The 16959-nt window shown below is 33.1% G+C and overlaps 1 protein-coding gene across 1 annotated transcript in view; it reads right to left on the reverse strand.

Moving 5' to 3' along the window:
* Positions 1–16754, reverse strand: part of LOC129976285 (fatty-acid amide hydrolase 2-A-like) — a 32008-nt gene extending 15254 nt beyond the window's left edge. Inside the window, exon 1 of the mRNA XM_056089771.1 lies at positions 16442–16754. Coding sequence (XP_055945746.1) covers positions 16442–16744 — 303 coding nt within the window. The 5' untranslated portion in view covers positions 16745–16754. The remainder of the gene's footprint in view (positions 1–16441) is intronic.
* Between the last annotated feature and the right edge of the window lie 205 nt (positions 16755–16959).

Below are 16959 nucleotides of genomic sequence, written 5' to 3' on the forward strand. Positions count from 1 at the left end.
TGGAGTTGGTACGAACCATACACGAGTGGTACGGCAGCCAACTTGCTCAAAACTAGTTATATCTCAACGCCGTTCATTGACAAAAAATGACGTTAAGAAACGACATCGCATAGTAAGTAGTAATTTTAGGGAGAACCGTGATAACAAATTCAGGTTAATGAATTCTAGTTAAAAAATGAAACCAGGAAATTGTTTAACTGCATAGTTAAAACAAACGCGATTTTACTGCGGATTAATTGTAATGAGAAGCTGTAATTGAGCCATTTGCAACGCAATTAAGAATGAGGTTTGGGGTTGCATCCCCCCCCCCCCTGCAAAAAATTGACAACTGCCGACTCTTGTAGTGCTTCTAAGCAGTAAAGGATTTAATACTGCCAAGTCAAATAGAATAAAGCTAACCGGAAACTACAAAGCTGCGAATTGATTAGCCTAACCTATTCTCAGCAAGTTGTACATAAATGTTTAATTTTTCAAAAATCTTCGAATTTTGAGTTAAACTCGAGTGCGAAAATTGCACTATGGAGTTCATCGGGAAATAAAATAATTCGTGTCCTAATTTGCATTGAAGTTTTAGTAAAATTCCTTAACAATGTACACTATTTGCTTTAGGTCCGGCGAGTATTTTCTAGCAGAGAAGACAATCGTTGCACAACACAAGTCGCATGACAACGTGTTGATCGTGTTTGTACAGTCTCATGACGCTTTAAATTTCAGTAGACGGATTATATATTTAAGAATATTGAAGTTACGAAAATTGTTTCATTGTTTCGCAAGGGCATAATGTTTTCAAGACTAGGATTTCACAAGTATCCAAATTTTAGAAATCTTTTTAACGATGGATTCTAGGATAAGGAATGCAAGTGGCTCCAAATGGGAAGTGTTTATTACCGTCGACACAACTCGGAAACAATAAAGCAAGAGTTGATATCATAACTCCAAGTTTATGGCCTTTTAAATTCCGGATGTGTGAAGAGAAATCGCATTGGATTGTTAGTTCTATCCTTTCGACTAAGTTAAAAATCGATTAAGAAAAATTGCGATATTGCCAATTGCATAATTTAAATTTCCAAGTAAAGTTTGACTAAACTAAATTTTATCTGAAAATGTGTGGGTACACTATACGAGAAACACGACCACTTATCAGAAAAAGATTAATGAACTGCATCTGCAAGACTTGCATGAAAATCAACTACAATCATTTTCATGCAAGATTTTCCGATATAGCGGGACGCTCCTTATTTGAATCTATACGCATACATAAAAAACCGAGCTTTTAAAGGAGATAAAAAGATGGGATGAACTAGCTTTCGGAAGCATTACTATTTTCAAAAAGCTATTGTGTTCAATGCAGCTCCCAGAATAAAACTTTAATGTTAAACAAGTTCTGTAAATATTCTACATCGATTTGCTTTAATAAATTTGTACTTTTGAAAGATATCTATAAACAGGAAGAAACGCCTTTACTTCCTTAAATAATTTGCAAGAAAACACCGATATTTATCGTTGAGTGTTGCAATCAAACACTTCGTCAATGCGTCGGAGGAAATGGAGGTTTTTAACGCTAAAAACAAAACGGCATTTCTTTATGAATACGTTTTACATTTATAGGAAAGAAGACAGCCATTTCATGTGGCACTGGACCCTTCCAGGAATTTGAAACGACTAATATTTCAGTCGTAGTTTTGTAGGCTCGTACCAACTTTGACAAGATATTTTTGAATGAATATTAAAATGCGCAGAAACTTGAAGGAAAATGTCTACCAAGTATTCAATTTCACTTTTTAAGCGAAGTTTGAGATGGCAAAGGTTAAACTTGCAAATTGATTCTAGCTTACGCGTCGTTTCACAATGATCATTTTAATCCTACGATCTTTATTTACGAATCTAATAATTGCCATACAGGTAATTTTAGTAGCTTGCAGTTTAGCCGCTGATAAAAAGTAAAAATTATTAGCGTGACAAAGTCGAGAGCAAAACTTTTTATTCAGACGTCTGAAAACTTTGAAATCTACCTACGATACCGTGACGGCCAGCTTGGTGAATTTGATTCAATTTTCCTACCGCAAGATCCACGATTCAGATCAGATTCGACGAAAACTGTTCGAGTTGGATGTGATAGTATTTAAAACTGAATAAAAGCAGGAATAAAAACAAAAGCAGCAAGAAATTAAATATGAAAATAATATCTTGAGCAAACAAACGATTTTTATTTAAAAATTCAGATTAAAACTAAAAATATTCGACCTACGATGTCTCTTGGAGGTTACATAGTTTGTTAGAATGTAATGCAACTAAAGGTCATACCAGTAACAACCCACCTTTCCAGGAGGTCAATTCCATTATCGAAATCAAAACGACAGCATTGATATACTACTCGGTAGAGTGAGAGCCCGATTATTTGATAACATCTCATCCACATATTCGTGGTGCCCACCAGATAGAATGTTGTCCAGAGGCATGAAGAATACAAGGCAACGAATCTACAGAGTACCTCGGCATATTTCAGAGCATGTAAACCTTCAATAACCCGTAGTAGTGTTTCCCTCGATTTTCTCATACATACATGATCTCCAAGAGCGTAAAAAAGGTTGGCACATTTTAATGACCGAGTCCGAAGTCGGTTATTAGCTCAGGTTACGACATCAGAATCTTCACACTCGTAAATGTTTGAATGTCAATAATTTGACGAATTGGCATCAAAATTTGATGCAGTATTAATGACAGATCTGCTTATTTCATCCATCCATTTTCCACCGATTGTGTTCACGTGGATATGAATGGATGAGCGATTTCGCTCGTCGATTGAGATGTCGAAAGCCATTTGACCGAAATCCGAGAGACTGCATCGCAACCTCAGGCATTAAAAGGTAAACAATTTACACAACATGTGCCAATGCAATACTAAGAAAACCAACATAATGCGAAGGTTGGGAAAAGAAAACTTAACAAGGAAAACGCGCGGAGGAAAATGCATCGAGTCAAAAACTAGCATGTCCCCCCCCCCCAAATTTCTGAAGTGAAATTCCATAAAGTAATGGTAGTGGTTTATTCTTTTAGAACATAATTAACAAAATATACTACGAGGTTAGAAAAAGCTTTCTAGGCTAAATTAATTCCACGCAAATTTGGTTATTTTGCCTAAGTTAAGACGTAATTACGCAAGAATTACGAGAATTAGCCTCAATTTTTCGAAAACGATGCAATGCCTAGACACGTCTTCCCAGTTCGCAGTTTTAAGACATCAATGCAGATAAAGAGACGCAAAAAATATTTTAAATCATTTACTTGCGTTCGACGCGCGTTAATTTCGATTAAAATAAAAATTTACCATTCGATACAAAAATCGAAAATTTCAGTGAGGTGTCATACATGCGTCATTTAGTACAAGTTTTCTTTATAGTATCATTAAATCTTACTAAATTTAAAAACAATGTTAAATTCTTTTGTAAGGAAAATTTCCCATACAATACACTCCTCTTTAAGATTTTATTACATCGGATTTTTTTGTACTTGTGTAAGAAAATTCCCCTGTACTTTGTATATCGGGTATTCACCGATAACGATGGCAACAAGATAAAACGCCCATGGTAACTTCTGGTTCGCGAGAACAACGCGATATTTAAAAGTCCGATTTCTTTAAACTGTTGTCAACGTTGGCCGACCGAGAACAGTTGTAAAAACTTTGATATACGCATTTTCGGAAAATATTTTCCCAGCTGTATACCATATATACTCAATATTTAAGTTATCTGGTTAAAAAAATACCGTCAAAAATGACACTTTTCAATAACACCTTTTTAAATAATGAATTGCTAATTTTTATCCAATACAAGTGAAATCGTATCATTTTTTATTAATTTATTCGCAAGATTTATGCAGCCACTTATATAGCGTTCGACTGCGTATATACGTCATCGTTTCATTTTGATTAAGCACCGCGTGGAGCACTTAATACGTTCTGCCATTACTGATTAAGTTGTAAATATTAAAGATTATAAAATAGTTTAGAAAACTGTCGATATTTCTGAAATCTTCAGACTTGGAACATAATTTGATGGATCATAACTCCAGGACACGTCCTAACAATTAACTCTTAAACTGCAATTTACTTTCAGCCAGCACTGCTCAGGTAGATTTTTTTAAAAGGGACTAATAGAAAATTGCAGGTTTCCCATAAAAACTGTAAGAAATCATAAAAAGTATTTCCGAGTTTCACGCGAGGGCAGCTCAACAAGTTCATGACGAGCCAGACTCTTCATTTCAGTTTAAGGGGTTAAGCAATGCTTGTTATTCAGACGTAAAAACGTCCATTTTGTGAATGCATGATCTCATTTTGGGAAGGGCAGAGTCAAATCACGCCCGCCAAGTTTAACATTTCAAAGGTTGAGCATTTCATCCAAACATTTCAACACTTTCCATTTCCTCGGAAAAAAAATTTAAAGTACTTGGTAAATAAAATTGCGACATTTAAAAGATACATTTGGGGAAGGAAAAAAATATTTTTCCCATTGTCAGAAAATTACGAAATACCGACCTTGGCATGGATTGTAAATTTTTTTAACTTGACCCAAGAAGCAGAAGATCATACTTAAGGACATCTTTCCGAGACAATTAAATTTATCAAACTGAGGGACTTCCTAGATAAGTTCGACTTCCATGACATTTTCAGGCTCGCAAAGGCTATAGAAGTTTCTAGCAGATTGTTTCTCCTAAGCGCAAGGTTATGAAGTTGCAATTACGGGTCACACATGTTTATTCCAGACGTCCCTCAAAATGGATATCTAAAAATATTTGTCCAAGCCAGTGACCAGTGTTATTAGAAATCGGTATTTCGACTCAACATTTGCCTGGTGGTCATGCAATAAACTTGAGCATTTTGTGAATAGAAAACATTAGATTGAATACGGAACTTAAGAAATCATTGCCAATAAAGCGACACGACAGAATCCGACTCCGACACCATTTTGGCTTTATCCACAATACTTCTAAACAAATGAAGTCCCAAAACCATTGAATATTTACAGAGAAGTTAAAATGAATTTAGAAGAGAAATGATTTAATTTTCAAAGATGAATTTACCAGGCAAGACATTCTGCTACAAATAACGTCATTAAGGAAATACGAAAGTGGCCTAATCTACCTTTATTAGAATTTTATTCTCTATTAAAACTCCCTCTTGGAAATAAATTTGAATATTAATTTTTAATAAGTTGTCAAACTACTACTACAATCTTAATATTTAATTATGAAGACTATGGAATCAGCATTGACAGCAATTCGTCAGTTTCAACAGGCGGGTGCTACTTTATTCAGAAATATAAAGGATTGCAACGTACATTCAAAAGAAAAATTGAAGTGGAAGCCAAGAAATGCATGTCTCTTTGCAAGGAACTTGAGCGAAAGAACTATAATCGATCATATTGTGGAAGTTTATGGAAGTTATTTCCCCTTAGCAAGGATCGATTAATGTATGCCCTCCCAAATTTAAAACCAGGACTCCCATTCAATCTGTTGTATTACCCGAGATACTGCAGAGCACCTTTTACGAAAAACTAAAATTTGTCACATGCATAAGAAATTCAATCTCCCTTAAGTTTCCGAATGCAATAAAAGTAAGGGGAAAATTCGAAATTTGGCATAATACTTTAATCGATTCGTCGGTCTCGATTCAAAAATTGTTTGAAGTTAGAGAAGCGATTACATGGACACAATTCAATATCGCCGCAACGCTAAGATACTATAGAATAACGACGGATTTAAAAATCTTTAGATATGAAGTTAGAGAAAACGTACGGATACAAAATTTGTAACGTTGAAAAATTTTTTGAAGGATATTTTTATATGCTCTGAAGTCTAAGAAAAAACGGAAAGTTTTAATTAAAGAGTTCGAACTCGGGAAAATCTTTTCCAAGAGAACACCCATCCACGAAAGCAAATTTGTCAAATATGAAATATACGATCAAAGGTCTACCTTGCAGAGTATTTTGAATGGTTTATGCATCATGGAATATCAAAATCAAGGCCCAGTATGAATTTAAAATACTGTTAAGACAAGACATTTGTAAAAACTCGTATGCTATATTCAGCACTTTTATTTTAACGTGCTTATTAATCTAATAGCAAAAGTCAGACAAGGAATGGTTGCTTTTTAATACCAGGTTTTATTTTAGCATAGAAATTTACCAATTACACGAAAGTTTGAAATTTAATACATAGATACGATTCAGAAATTACTTCCTTATAGGAAATATTACGAACTGAAAAAATAGTGATTTGATTTATGTAGGTAAACGAATGAAATGAACGTCTAGTTATTCCAGAGATTTAAGCATATGATCATGTTATAACAGATGATTACCATTTGAACTTTTTAAAAAGAACAAGCTTGTGCGCCAAATTTTGCAAACGAATGAATATAATTAACATACATCTTTAAGATCGAGGTTATAGAAACAAAAAAATATGGAAGTACGATTAAATGACCAACACTGATAAATCTAAACATTTTCAAGTTATTAATGCATTGAAATATTTTACGCCACTAGTACCAGATAATACTGCCTTCAATTAGGTTTTAACACAAAGCATTTACCATTTTATTACAGAATCCCGCCCCTTGTAGACACAGAAAGTATTCAATACCGACACTATTTTTTCGTCCGTTTCATGAGCCAACGCCACCCGAGGCTATTTCTCGAGGCCGACCTGGCTCAACCACTTTCTCTCATGACCCAGTGTAAATGACGCAACGGTGCCGCGCTTTCACTCGCGTGGTTACGCGGTTGTGCGTTTTGAAAAAATGCAAAGCGTTCGAAATACATCTACTATAGTGTCGAAGATTTACTTTATGGTGGCTCAAGGTGTTTTAAAAGTATTCGATTATGTTCGGAGGACTTAGAATCTGAAAATAAAAATTACTTCAATATTTCTGTAGCAATTTAATACATCGCAGAAAAAATTGCAATTTGAAAAGAAGAAGTTAGTGAAAGAAGTTTTATACATTTCAAAAACAAAAAGGGCCAAATATTTGGTTTATATTCATTTATTGGCGAAAATCTAAACCAAAAGTTCAGCATAAACCCCGAATTCTTCCAAATGAAAATGTGAGAAGTTGTAGATTTACCTTTGAAGATTTTAAAAGTTGCATAACTTTACGATGTTTGACATGTGCAAGACATGCTAAATTCCAAGCAACCGCTTTAATTTTAAACACCCAAAAGAATCACTAAGAAAAACTAATGTTCTCATCGGAAATCTAAAAGTTCCTTCAAAATTTAAATTTGTAGACTTTCACAGGATAATTAAAAATTTTCCAAGCCATTTTCTTCACTAGTGAATATTTGATCAATCACACAGCCGGCACATGAAGTTTCTCAATATTTCTTCCCTTTGTCTTGAAAATGCATGTTAACCAACCTGCGAGTACTCTAATATTAGTTAAGTAACATTCAAATCATTTCATGCGTTTTAGAAATTTCGGCTTCAGTGGGACAGGTGGAAAAAGAATTTTTAAGCGACTCAGAATTGCAACACAATTAGATAAAGAATTTCTGGCTAAGAATATTGCAAAATATTGTACTTATGGTAAAGATGAAATGGGAAAATTTAAATTATCGAGCTAAAAATCATGGAAAGTGCTTACTCCATAGTAGTTTCATTTTTAGCTATTCAGTTCTATAGAAATAAAATCTGAAACATTTTAAATCTTTGAAGTGTAAAATCGGCTCAGGAATTGTAGGTTAAGGAAAGGTGCAATTAACAGTTGGATAACGCGATAAATTTATCCTACGAGTAAGATTTATTTTGAATCCCAGTTCAACTTGTATTTTACACGCCAGTTTATTGACACAAGACAAGCCATTTTGATTGGATTTACAGACGAAAGTGGCAGATAGGTTGGTTCATTTAATCAAAGATTAATCGAAAAATTCTTATTAAATCACCTGACACCGAGTTGCTAGATTCCAAATTTAGACGAGATGCAATGAAAATGCGAAAATTTGCAATAGATAAAACTGAAAGTAGCAGCCATCCATAGTTTGATCCGAGTTGGATTTTTATCAATGCATTCCTTGCAGAGTACCAAGAGGAGGCGGTTTACTACATTTTAATTCATGCTCGATGAATAAAATAGATGAATGCGATATATACAGGCAAGATCGTACAGATTTATCCATTGTGTACGAATTTAGAGCCGATTTATGAAGGCCGATAAAACACAACTTATTCTAATGTGTTGAACCCTTTTCCTACAGATTTTAATTTATACATTGGGAGGGGGGCAAGTCATTTTCACCGCCCAGACGATTTTTAAAGCCGGGGCTGAGGCAAGATCCGAGAACATAACCGGGTTTATAAAGAAAATCCATGGTTTAAAGCGGAAGTAAAATTTTAAATAGAATTCCACCGAGGAATTAAATGTTAGTAGAAACAAAACAAGCGAAACCAAAAACCTTCGAAAGATTAGAGGTGTTATCGAAATCGTGAGCCGGAACTATGAATCAATACATCCACGTGCCCAAGATAGTAAACAGAGTTGCGTTTTCACACGCAAGGAATCGTTCTCCGGCTAGCATTTCAGTTGCGGTAATATTTATAGCTCATGAGAAGTTAAAAATAGAAACTGCTCATTGTCGCATTTCAAAGAAATCTTCCAAGCGCGATTATGACGTGCGCTTCACAGCTCGTGGCATGACCTTTCGTGAATTATCGCAGTATTCCATATTTCAAGTTTATTAAGTCATTTCTCATGATTGAAGTGACGCGTCAAATTCGTGCATTGAATCACAGAAATTGCTATTTTTACTTATAAACGGATCTAAATGTCATTTTAAGGTAGAACTGTTCTCCTGGAAATCTACGAGTGTTCTTGTGCATTATTCTTATGCCACTAAAGAATAGTTACGAAAGAGCTTATGATTAGGATCAAGAGATTATGATCGTTTGCGATTAATCATCCGGTTTTGTGGTACTTATGTTACCAACCCAACGTGTTGGCAACGTTATCATGATCGTTTGAACGCTTTTCTAAAGACCTATTGAAAACAAAATTTGGCAAAGAATTACAAGTTGTAATCGCAAGATAATAGAAAATTTTATATAAATTATTGCGTCCGAGTTTGTGTTTACATGCTTGTGAAAAAGCGTAGTATCGTAAAAGATTAGCTGAATTTACTTAAGCTCAATAAATTTTGCAGAGTCTTGAAAAATTTAAAATTCAAATTTTAATGCGATATAAAAGTGGACGTGGATTATACACCGCTTCAAAGTTGAGGAAAGCGTTAGATTAAAATTCCAATATTGAGAGAGAATATAATTTAAAGAGCACGTATTTTACGCCAAATTTGGCAGTTGCAGGTCTTTCCTTTATATCCTCATGTTACTTCAAGCCTATGCTAAAACCCCAATGGATTTGGCGGTGGGTGAATCAATCCATAACTGGAGATATCTAAATAAATGACGATTGCCGTTATGTGTGCTTTCAGAAACTTAAATATGAATTCAACAAAATATAAGGAACAGAAAGCATTCTAGATAAAGTGCAAGTTTATTTTGTGCACTTTTTAAGCCGAAGAAAAAAATTCGGAATATATCCATAAATATCAGGATACCCGGTTTCAGGATATCAGGTTTTATATAATAAATCTAAAAGGCATCGTTAAGAACAGATCAAATTTTAAATGCACTCGGAAGAAACCGATATACAATGTGCATAATTTACGAAGACTTTCGACTGGTATAGCCATATATTTACAAGAAAAATTTGAATTCATGAAATAAATGCAGACTATGATAGTCGCAGTGCCATACTAATTATTTATGTTGGGGACATGCAACCGTAACTTACTAGTTTAACAGTGAAAAGTTTCCACGGAAAATAAAATTATAATTTTCACTTCCGAAGATTAACCGGCTTATTTCCTACGGCAGTAACCAATTATGTACGCATTTCTCAAGAAAACCATGAAACTAAAGATATATGACAATAGGAAATAGGTTTATTAAATAACTGCAATAAAATTTGGAATTTTTATTAGTCGAGTTTAACAATTAAGAGAACACCAGTTAAGTTCAGGAGACTGGCATTAGTTTTAGTATGTTTAAATGGTTGGTACTCCATCAAATTTGATTGACAGCTTGGGAGAGTTTGAATGTTAAAATTTTTTGAGTTCTAAATTTTATTCAAACTAAAAATGTCGTTAAGTAGGAATCTCACTAAGCCTCTGAAAATGTAACGAAAATTGTCAAAACGCTAGTTCAAAAGATTTTAAATGTATTTATGTGATATTCGCTTCTGAATAAACAGAAATGAAAATTCCGAAATGTTTTGTACACTATAGTTAAAACTACCGATTAGAATACCTCCCAATTTCGCTGGCAAACATTAAGCACGTGGATAATTTTAGAGAAAATTTCGAGACAGTCCCTCCCTTAATTACAAATCGATTGCATATATAAAAGGTTACATGTGGGCATTACATAATCAATACATAAGCAATATAACCGCTTCGTTTTCACTCGACTAAAATGTTTTAAGATTAAAAACTATAAACAAAAGGTGGATTCGCATAATATTCATCTCCAATACTGGATATATAGATTTTGTACAATAACCATTAGTGAACGAGTGAGTAATACTTTTGGATTTTAGTTCAAATTTCATGCTGGAGTGAAAGCGAGATTTAATAGTAACAGACGAGTAATATAAATTGTTTGCTGTCTGATGAAGCAACATTTTGCAGTTTAAATGTGTATAATTCGAATACATCTTGTAGGAATGGCAACACTGCAATTCCAAAAGATCTCATTTTATATTATCCCGAATTCTCAGCTACAACGTTTAAATTGAATTTTGTCTCATTCTTTAATAAGAATCTCGAAAAATTGCCGGGAGTGAAATTGTAAAGACTGCTTAATGTAAATAAGATTTATTGTAATTATGGACCGATATTATGCCTCTTAAATAATTGGGCCGATTTCAACCATACTTTGCACTTGTTATACAAAAACTGAAAAAGAATGACAGCTTTTGAAAGCTCTAAAGTTAATTTCTATTTAGCGAATATTTAAATTTTCGCGTTTTCCTTCAGTAACTTCGGAGTAGGCTACTTTACAAGAAATATTTTAACACTAATTCAAAACTTGAAGCGATACCAAATACCTTTAAAACTTGAAGCAGGCGATTTTGAAATACGGTAGTAATCGAATCCACTTCCTTTTCGATATTTCCTATATTGATACAGGACGGTTTCTTGGTTTGAAGAATTGGTTTTAAACAGTTCATTCTATTTAAATTCGACGTTATTTAATATTTATAAAGATTTTCCGTTGGTTGAAATTTTAAGAATGCAGCTGTAACTGCGCAATCTTCATAACCACGATCTTTATCGATCAAATAGTTTGCGCATTCTATTCAATTTAACCCTTTAAAGGGCCATGTTTTTCTAGTCGTATTATGCTAAAATATTTTTAGGCTTGAAATTAGAATAAGAAAAGGGATTTATTTAGCTTATTAGATTAATTTAATTTGATTAATTATTAAGTACCAAACGAAGACAGATCATTGTCTCAGATAAAGAACTGAAGCATCTATGTTTCTGACTTACTAAAAGATATTTGTCAGAACTTATGCCAACCTACATAATTTCATACAAAGATTGATAAATTTGGTGTGAAGCATACTTCCCATGGTCCTAGAAAGGGTTAAATTGGTTTTTACCAAAATTCTTGAAAAAAAAAATTTAATAACTGCGCATTGTGTCGTCAGTAAATATGGAGCAAAGAAAGTAATTCAGATTCAAAGAATTTGATATACAACATTATATTAGAAAAGTTTCGTTGTACCAAGTGCGATGCGGCGTGTGACAGTTAAAGATTACGCAAAATGGACAGATGCACGCTCCTATGACGCGCAGCTGTAACTGACGTCATACGAACCGCCTCCATTGTTCCAATCAGCTAACGAGCTATTTACGCAGCAACCAACATTTCCACAGAAACCAGATTCAATTCTAAACTTCTTAAGCAATCGTTATTTGTTACAAATATCCGATATCTTTCAAAATTCTCATTTTCATGATTTAAAAAGGTCATTAGACAAAATCGACAACTGCCGTTCTTATTACACAAGTTTTTAAACGCCGTGTTAAAAGATTTAAAAGGCCCATTTTCTAACCATTGAATTCTCTTATTCGCACTCCAAACATATATTCCCCTCCCACGGCAGAAATACAAACTGATTGTTCGTTATCAATCGTTTGTTTCGAGACGCGTCAACTCCCCCTCCCCTTCTCATCAACCTCCCAGTGGTCGCTGACCTCACAGCGGCCGTGGAGCATGAAACTATTTTGTTTACAGTCGAGTGTGGATTATAGTCTGTATGGACCCGTTTTATAAATGCAAGTTGTATATTGCGGAATATTTCTCTCCCAAATACAAATCTATTTTTTAATTAGCAATATAGTAATTTATTTAACTAGCCGCCTTTGGCAACCAGCCGGTTCGCCAATTTTAATTAAATATTTTATGCAATTCAAGTTTTAATAGCTTCTTTATCAAAATATTTTAAAACTTCAAATTTTGATAGTCATAATTCACTCGTATTATAAAGGCCTTCAGTCATAACGTAATATGCATCTCTAATTTTTTGTTAGCTCTCGTAGAATTTATGCTTTAAATTAAAGTGGAAAGGACGAATCTGCAATTAATATAATATTTTTTACTGAAACAAAGCATTTTTTATATGATTACTGAAAACAGTCACTGAGCGTTTAAACTATAGGGGCACTAAAGAATATCTTTCTTAATTTATGTAATATCTCAAGAGTTTGTCAACAAAATTCTCGGATTCATCGTGAGCAGATCGATTAATTAACAATGTTCAATATTAAATGCATCAAACATTAAGAAAATAAACAGAATCGTTTGAAATAGTTGGCCGAAAAATGTGAACCCTAGCCTCATTAGTGTGGGAAAAACTGAAGCCTTACTCATTTGGCGGGATTTTTTTGGCGGGAAAATTTGTTTTTAATTAATAATTAAAATTCTAATTAAAAAGGACCCCAGGTGCACATTCCCGACCTCCAAGGTATACATGTACCCAAATTTGGTAGCTGTAGGTCAAACGGTCTGGCCTGTAGAGCGCCAACACACACGAGCATTATATAAGTAGATACAGTTTTTATAGTAATTTATATTAATCTATATTTTTATTTTTAACAAGCTGAAATTAAAATCATTTTAATTGCGGGTTAATTTCTAGTACCCACAATTAAAATTACACAACATTTCAGACAATTTCAAAATGAAGTTTCAACACTTTCTAAATAACACTGCAATACAAAGACTGACAGGAGTATGAACTTGTTAATTTTATTTGTGATTGACTGATTTACATCGACTAAAAAACGAATTTGCGATTTCTTTGATCAAAACTTATTTGAGAACAAACAATTCAGAGAAAAAGTCTGAGGGCTCTGCAATTTTGTTAGAAGTCAAGTAATTCATTATTTTACCGGTTTAATAAATCCAGCTTCGTAAATAGAGGGATCCAATATACTATACTCGGCCTAAATAGAACAAGTTTCTATCGAGAAGAATTTTAAATTACATAAAGGGAATCAAGTTACTAATACGTAAAAAAGAAATTCAGATTCAAAAAATTAAGGAATCTCCACACGTTTATTTTGCGAATTGGCAATTGAAGTTATAAACCAATTCTTTTCCAAAGAGCTTTCCCAATAAATTAAATAATCTACCAGCAAGGCTGAAATAAGCCGACACAAAATTGAATTCTACAGCCAAAGAGAAAATTCAATTTCTTCTACTTAAAGCAATTGCATAACAAAAGCTCACGCGAGCTTTTCTTAAATACATAATGACAATTTCACTGAAACTCGTTAAGAAAAACTTTTCACCTACTAACCTATTGCGAATAAGGCAATGCGGAAACGTCTCTCAAGAGTTAATGATTTAAAAGCTGAATTAAAGAGAGAAGGATAAAAAAAGAGGGGGGGGGGGAATTTTCACGGTCATTGTACAGGAAAAGTTTTAGACGACTGCCAAGAAGTGGTTTTAAGCAACGGATTCGGGGAGTAGAAAAAAGAAACATTCAGCTGCCGGGTAAATGAAGGCAGATTGCGCTGTTGAGTAATATTAAGTTGTCCTTACTCGGATGTTTTCTTAGCGATTTACATTTAGTTTCGTTCAAGGCTTAATCGTACGTCGAATTTAAGTGGTTATGTGAAGCTAATAAAAGACTCATTACTAATGGTTTTAGCACATACGTTTTACCAAACATTTCTAATAAGAAGTGTGCTGCAATAAGCATTGGAGTTTTATGGCGTAATAACAGGAATTCACCGATTTTTAATAAGATTTAGTACTTTAAAATCTATTCTCATATAATTTGAGAAAATTACAATTAATCCAAATAGTAATTTTATTATTTGGAATCTGGTTAATTATATGCGATATGTAGTTACTTCGGTTTTTTTTAACGACTTCATTCCAATCCTTTTTCTTTGAGTTATTTTTTTATTCCTTTTAAAAAAGGAATTCTAGTCATTGTATATTAAAATATTTTTAGGATCGAGTTTGCCTTAAGAAAAGAGATTTAGCTTATTAGATAAAAATTTGATAAATTAATTTGGTTAATAACAAATCAAGACACCATTTTGTGAGGGATAAGGAACTGAAGCATCTAAGCTTATGTCTAATGGAAAAAACTTATGCCAATCTACATAACTTCATGCGAAGTTTGAAGAATTTGATGGGAAATTGAATGGCCCTAGAAAGGGCAATATATCGAATATAAACATACAATGCCAGTTTACAGTATTAACAGTTGTCATTTTGCTAGCATATCTAAAATGTTGGAATGAACAATAGGAGTTGGCCAGCTGTTTGTAAATTTACAAAATTTTGCCAGATAATTAAAATTGTACATCTACTTAATAGAATTATATCGAATATAAATTTAAGAGTGACACGCCAAAGCGCGGAATTCATTTAAATATTAGATAGAATTTCAACCCTTTAGATGTTTAATTTTAAAAGGTCTCGGGAGATGCAATTGACTGTAAAGGCAGGGAATTTAGAAAAAGATTTGTTATACAGGTACTATACTTATGGGAAATTTGTTCTTGAATAATAGATTTGAAAAAAAATTGAACTTTCCCATGTGTACGGAAACCAAAACGGTCAAAACAATTATTTAAGTTTTAAAAAATATACGATTCATTTTTTGATAGCCGAAATTAGATTTTAAATGATACATGCCATTGAAGAACACTGTTTCGAGGTAATTAGTTTAATATCGAGAAGCGATTTTAAAAAATTGGTTATGAAAACGACGTCTCTACTTGGATACATTTCAGAATTTTTTTAAAATTACTACAATATGCAACAGCAATTTGGAACAAACTTTACTGAGAGTAGTTATGGTATTTTTTCATTGTATAAGTAATAACCTACAGCAATATTTCATGTAATACGATAATATTGTAAAAACCAACTGTGGCAATTATTAGCAATATACAGTAGAGATTTCAATGGCCATTATGGCCCGAGTTTTAATTATAATTAAATGTATTCTGCCATTTTGTTTAGTTGCACAAATACTTCATTTTTATTTACAGGATACATTTTATGCATTTGATAATTTTTGTTTGAAAACCACCCAAATTTTTTTGCATCTTTAAAAGAAAAACATCCAATACGATTGACAGAGGTGCTTTAAGATGCAATAATTTTGCTATACCAAAAGGTTCAAGTTTTTAAAATAAAAATGTTATTCAAATAAGTTTAGCAAATTTTATAAAAATATTTTTTTTTTAATTTCGATGTCCAAGTTAAAATATTACCTTTTAAATTCTTAAAGTATTAAGAAAATTCTTTAAGATTTATTGTTTCCTACATTTACTTTTAGTTACGAGTTTTACAGCCGAGGATTAAAATTTATGAAAATTGACGACTTTAAAAAGTTTGATTAAAGGAACATTCCAAATAAACTTAAATTTGTTTTTACAATTTATTGTAGTATGGACATAGAAGATGGCAACTCAGTTTAATAGATAAAAATCAAATTTAAATTAATATTTTAAAATATCTTTCACTAGCATTACAAAGGAACGATGGAAATCATGAGCCACTACTCGAGTTGTTTAATAACAAGATTTTATAATAGAAATTTACTCTATCATTTTGAATAATAAAAAACGTATTAATAAGTTACGAATTGAAGTTTCAAATACAAAACTCATTCCTGCCAGAGTTTTCCCGTTTTTGAAGTAAGATTTGGAAGAATTATAACAAGCATTCCAAATTCTGCAACTATAGATTACATGCTATTAAAATATCCCAAAATAGATTCGTTATTTTGGTCAGAAACTCAAAGTTAAACACAAAAGAATAAAAATATAATAGGTTAAAACAATCTTACCTCAGCTTTACGAATTTTTTCAGCCAAAATAGTAGCTGAGAAATATAGCAACTCATTATCCACAGGCGGCACTTTTTGCTTGCAGCCCAAATTCAGCACTGTCAATACTCCATGCACCGAATTCTCAACAGTGCTTCGAATTCCTCCAATAAACGTATTAATCACTTTCACAGCGAAATTCTCTGTCGGCCTAATAACCGCATTTTGGTCCATGATTATTCTAATTGCTCGCCACACAGCAAGTTCCAGCTTCTCAGAGCACAACACACCTTCAGAGAAAGCGAACGATTGACAGTTGAACATCCGGCAACTCGGCTTTCTCTTTCATCAGAATGTGAAGGTTTGCCATAATGCGCACATTTCCGAACCGCGCCAAAGGTTGCACAGATTTGGCGTGTATCTACGTTTAATGATTTGTTTGGCATCAATTTTCAATTCATTAAATAGTAAATCTTTTATAACGCATGCGTCAGTCTTGGCAGCACTGCGCCAAACACGTGATAAAAAACAGTATATGC

The sequence above is a fragment of the Argiope bruennichi genome, chromosome 7, assembly GCF_947563725.1.
Source record: "Argiope bruennichi chromosome 7, qqArgBrue1.1, whole genome shotgun sequence".
NCBI lineage: Eukaryota > Metazoa > Arthropoda > Arachnida > Araneae > Araneidae > Argiope > Argiope bruennichi.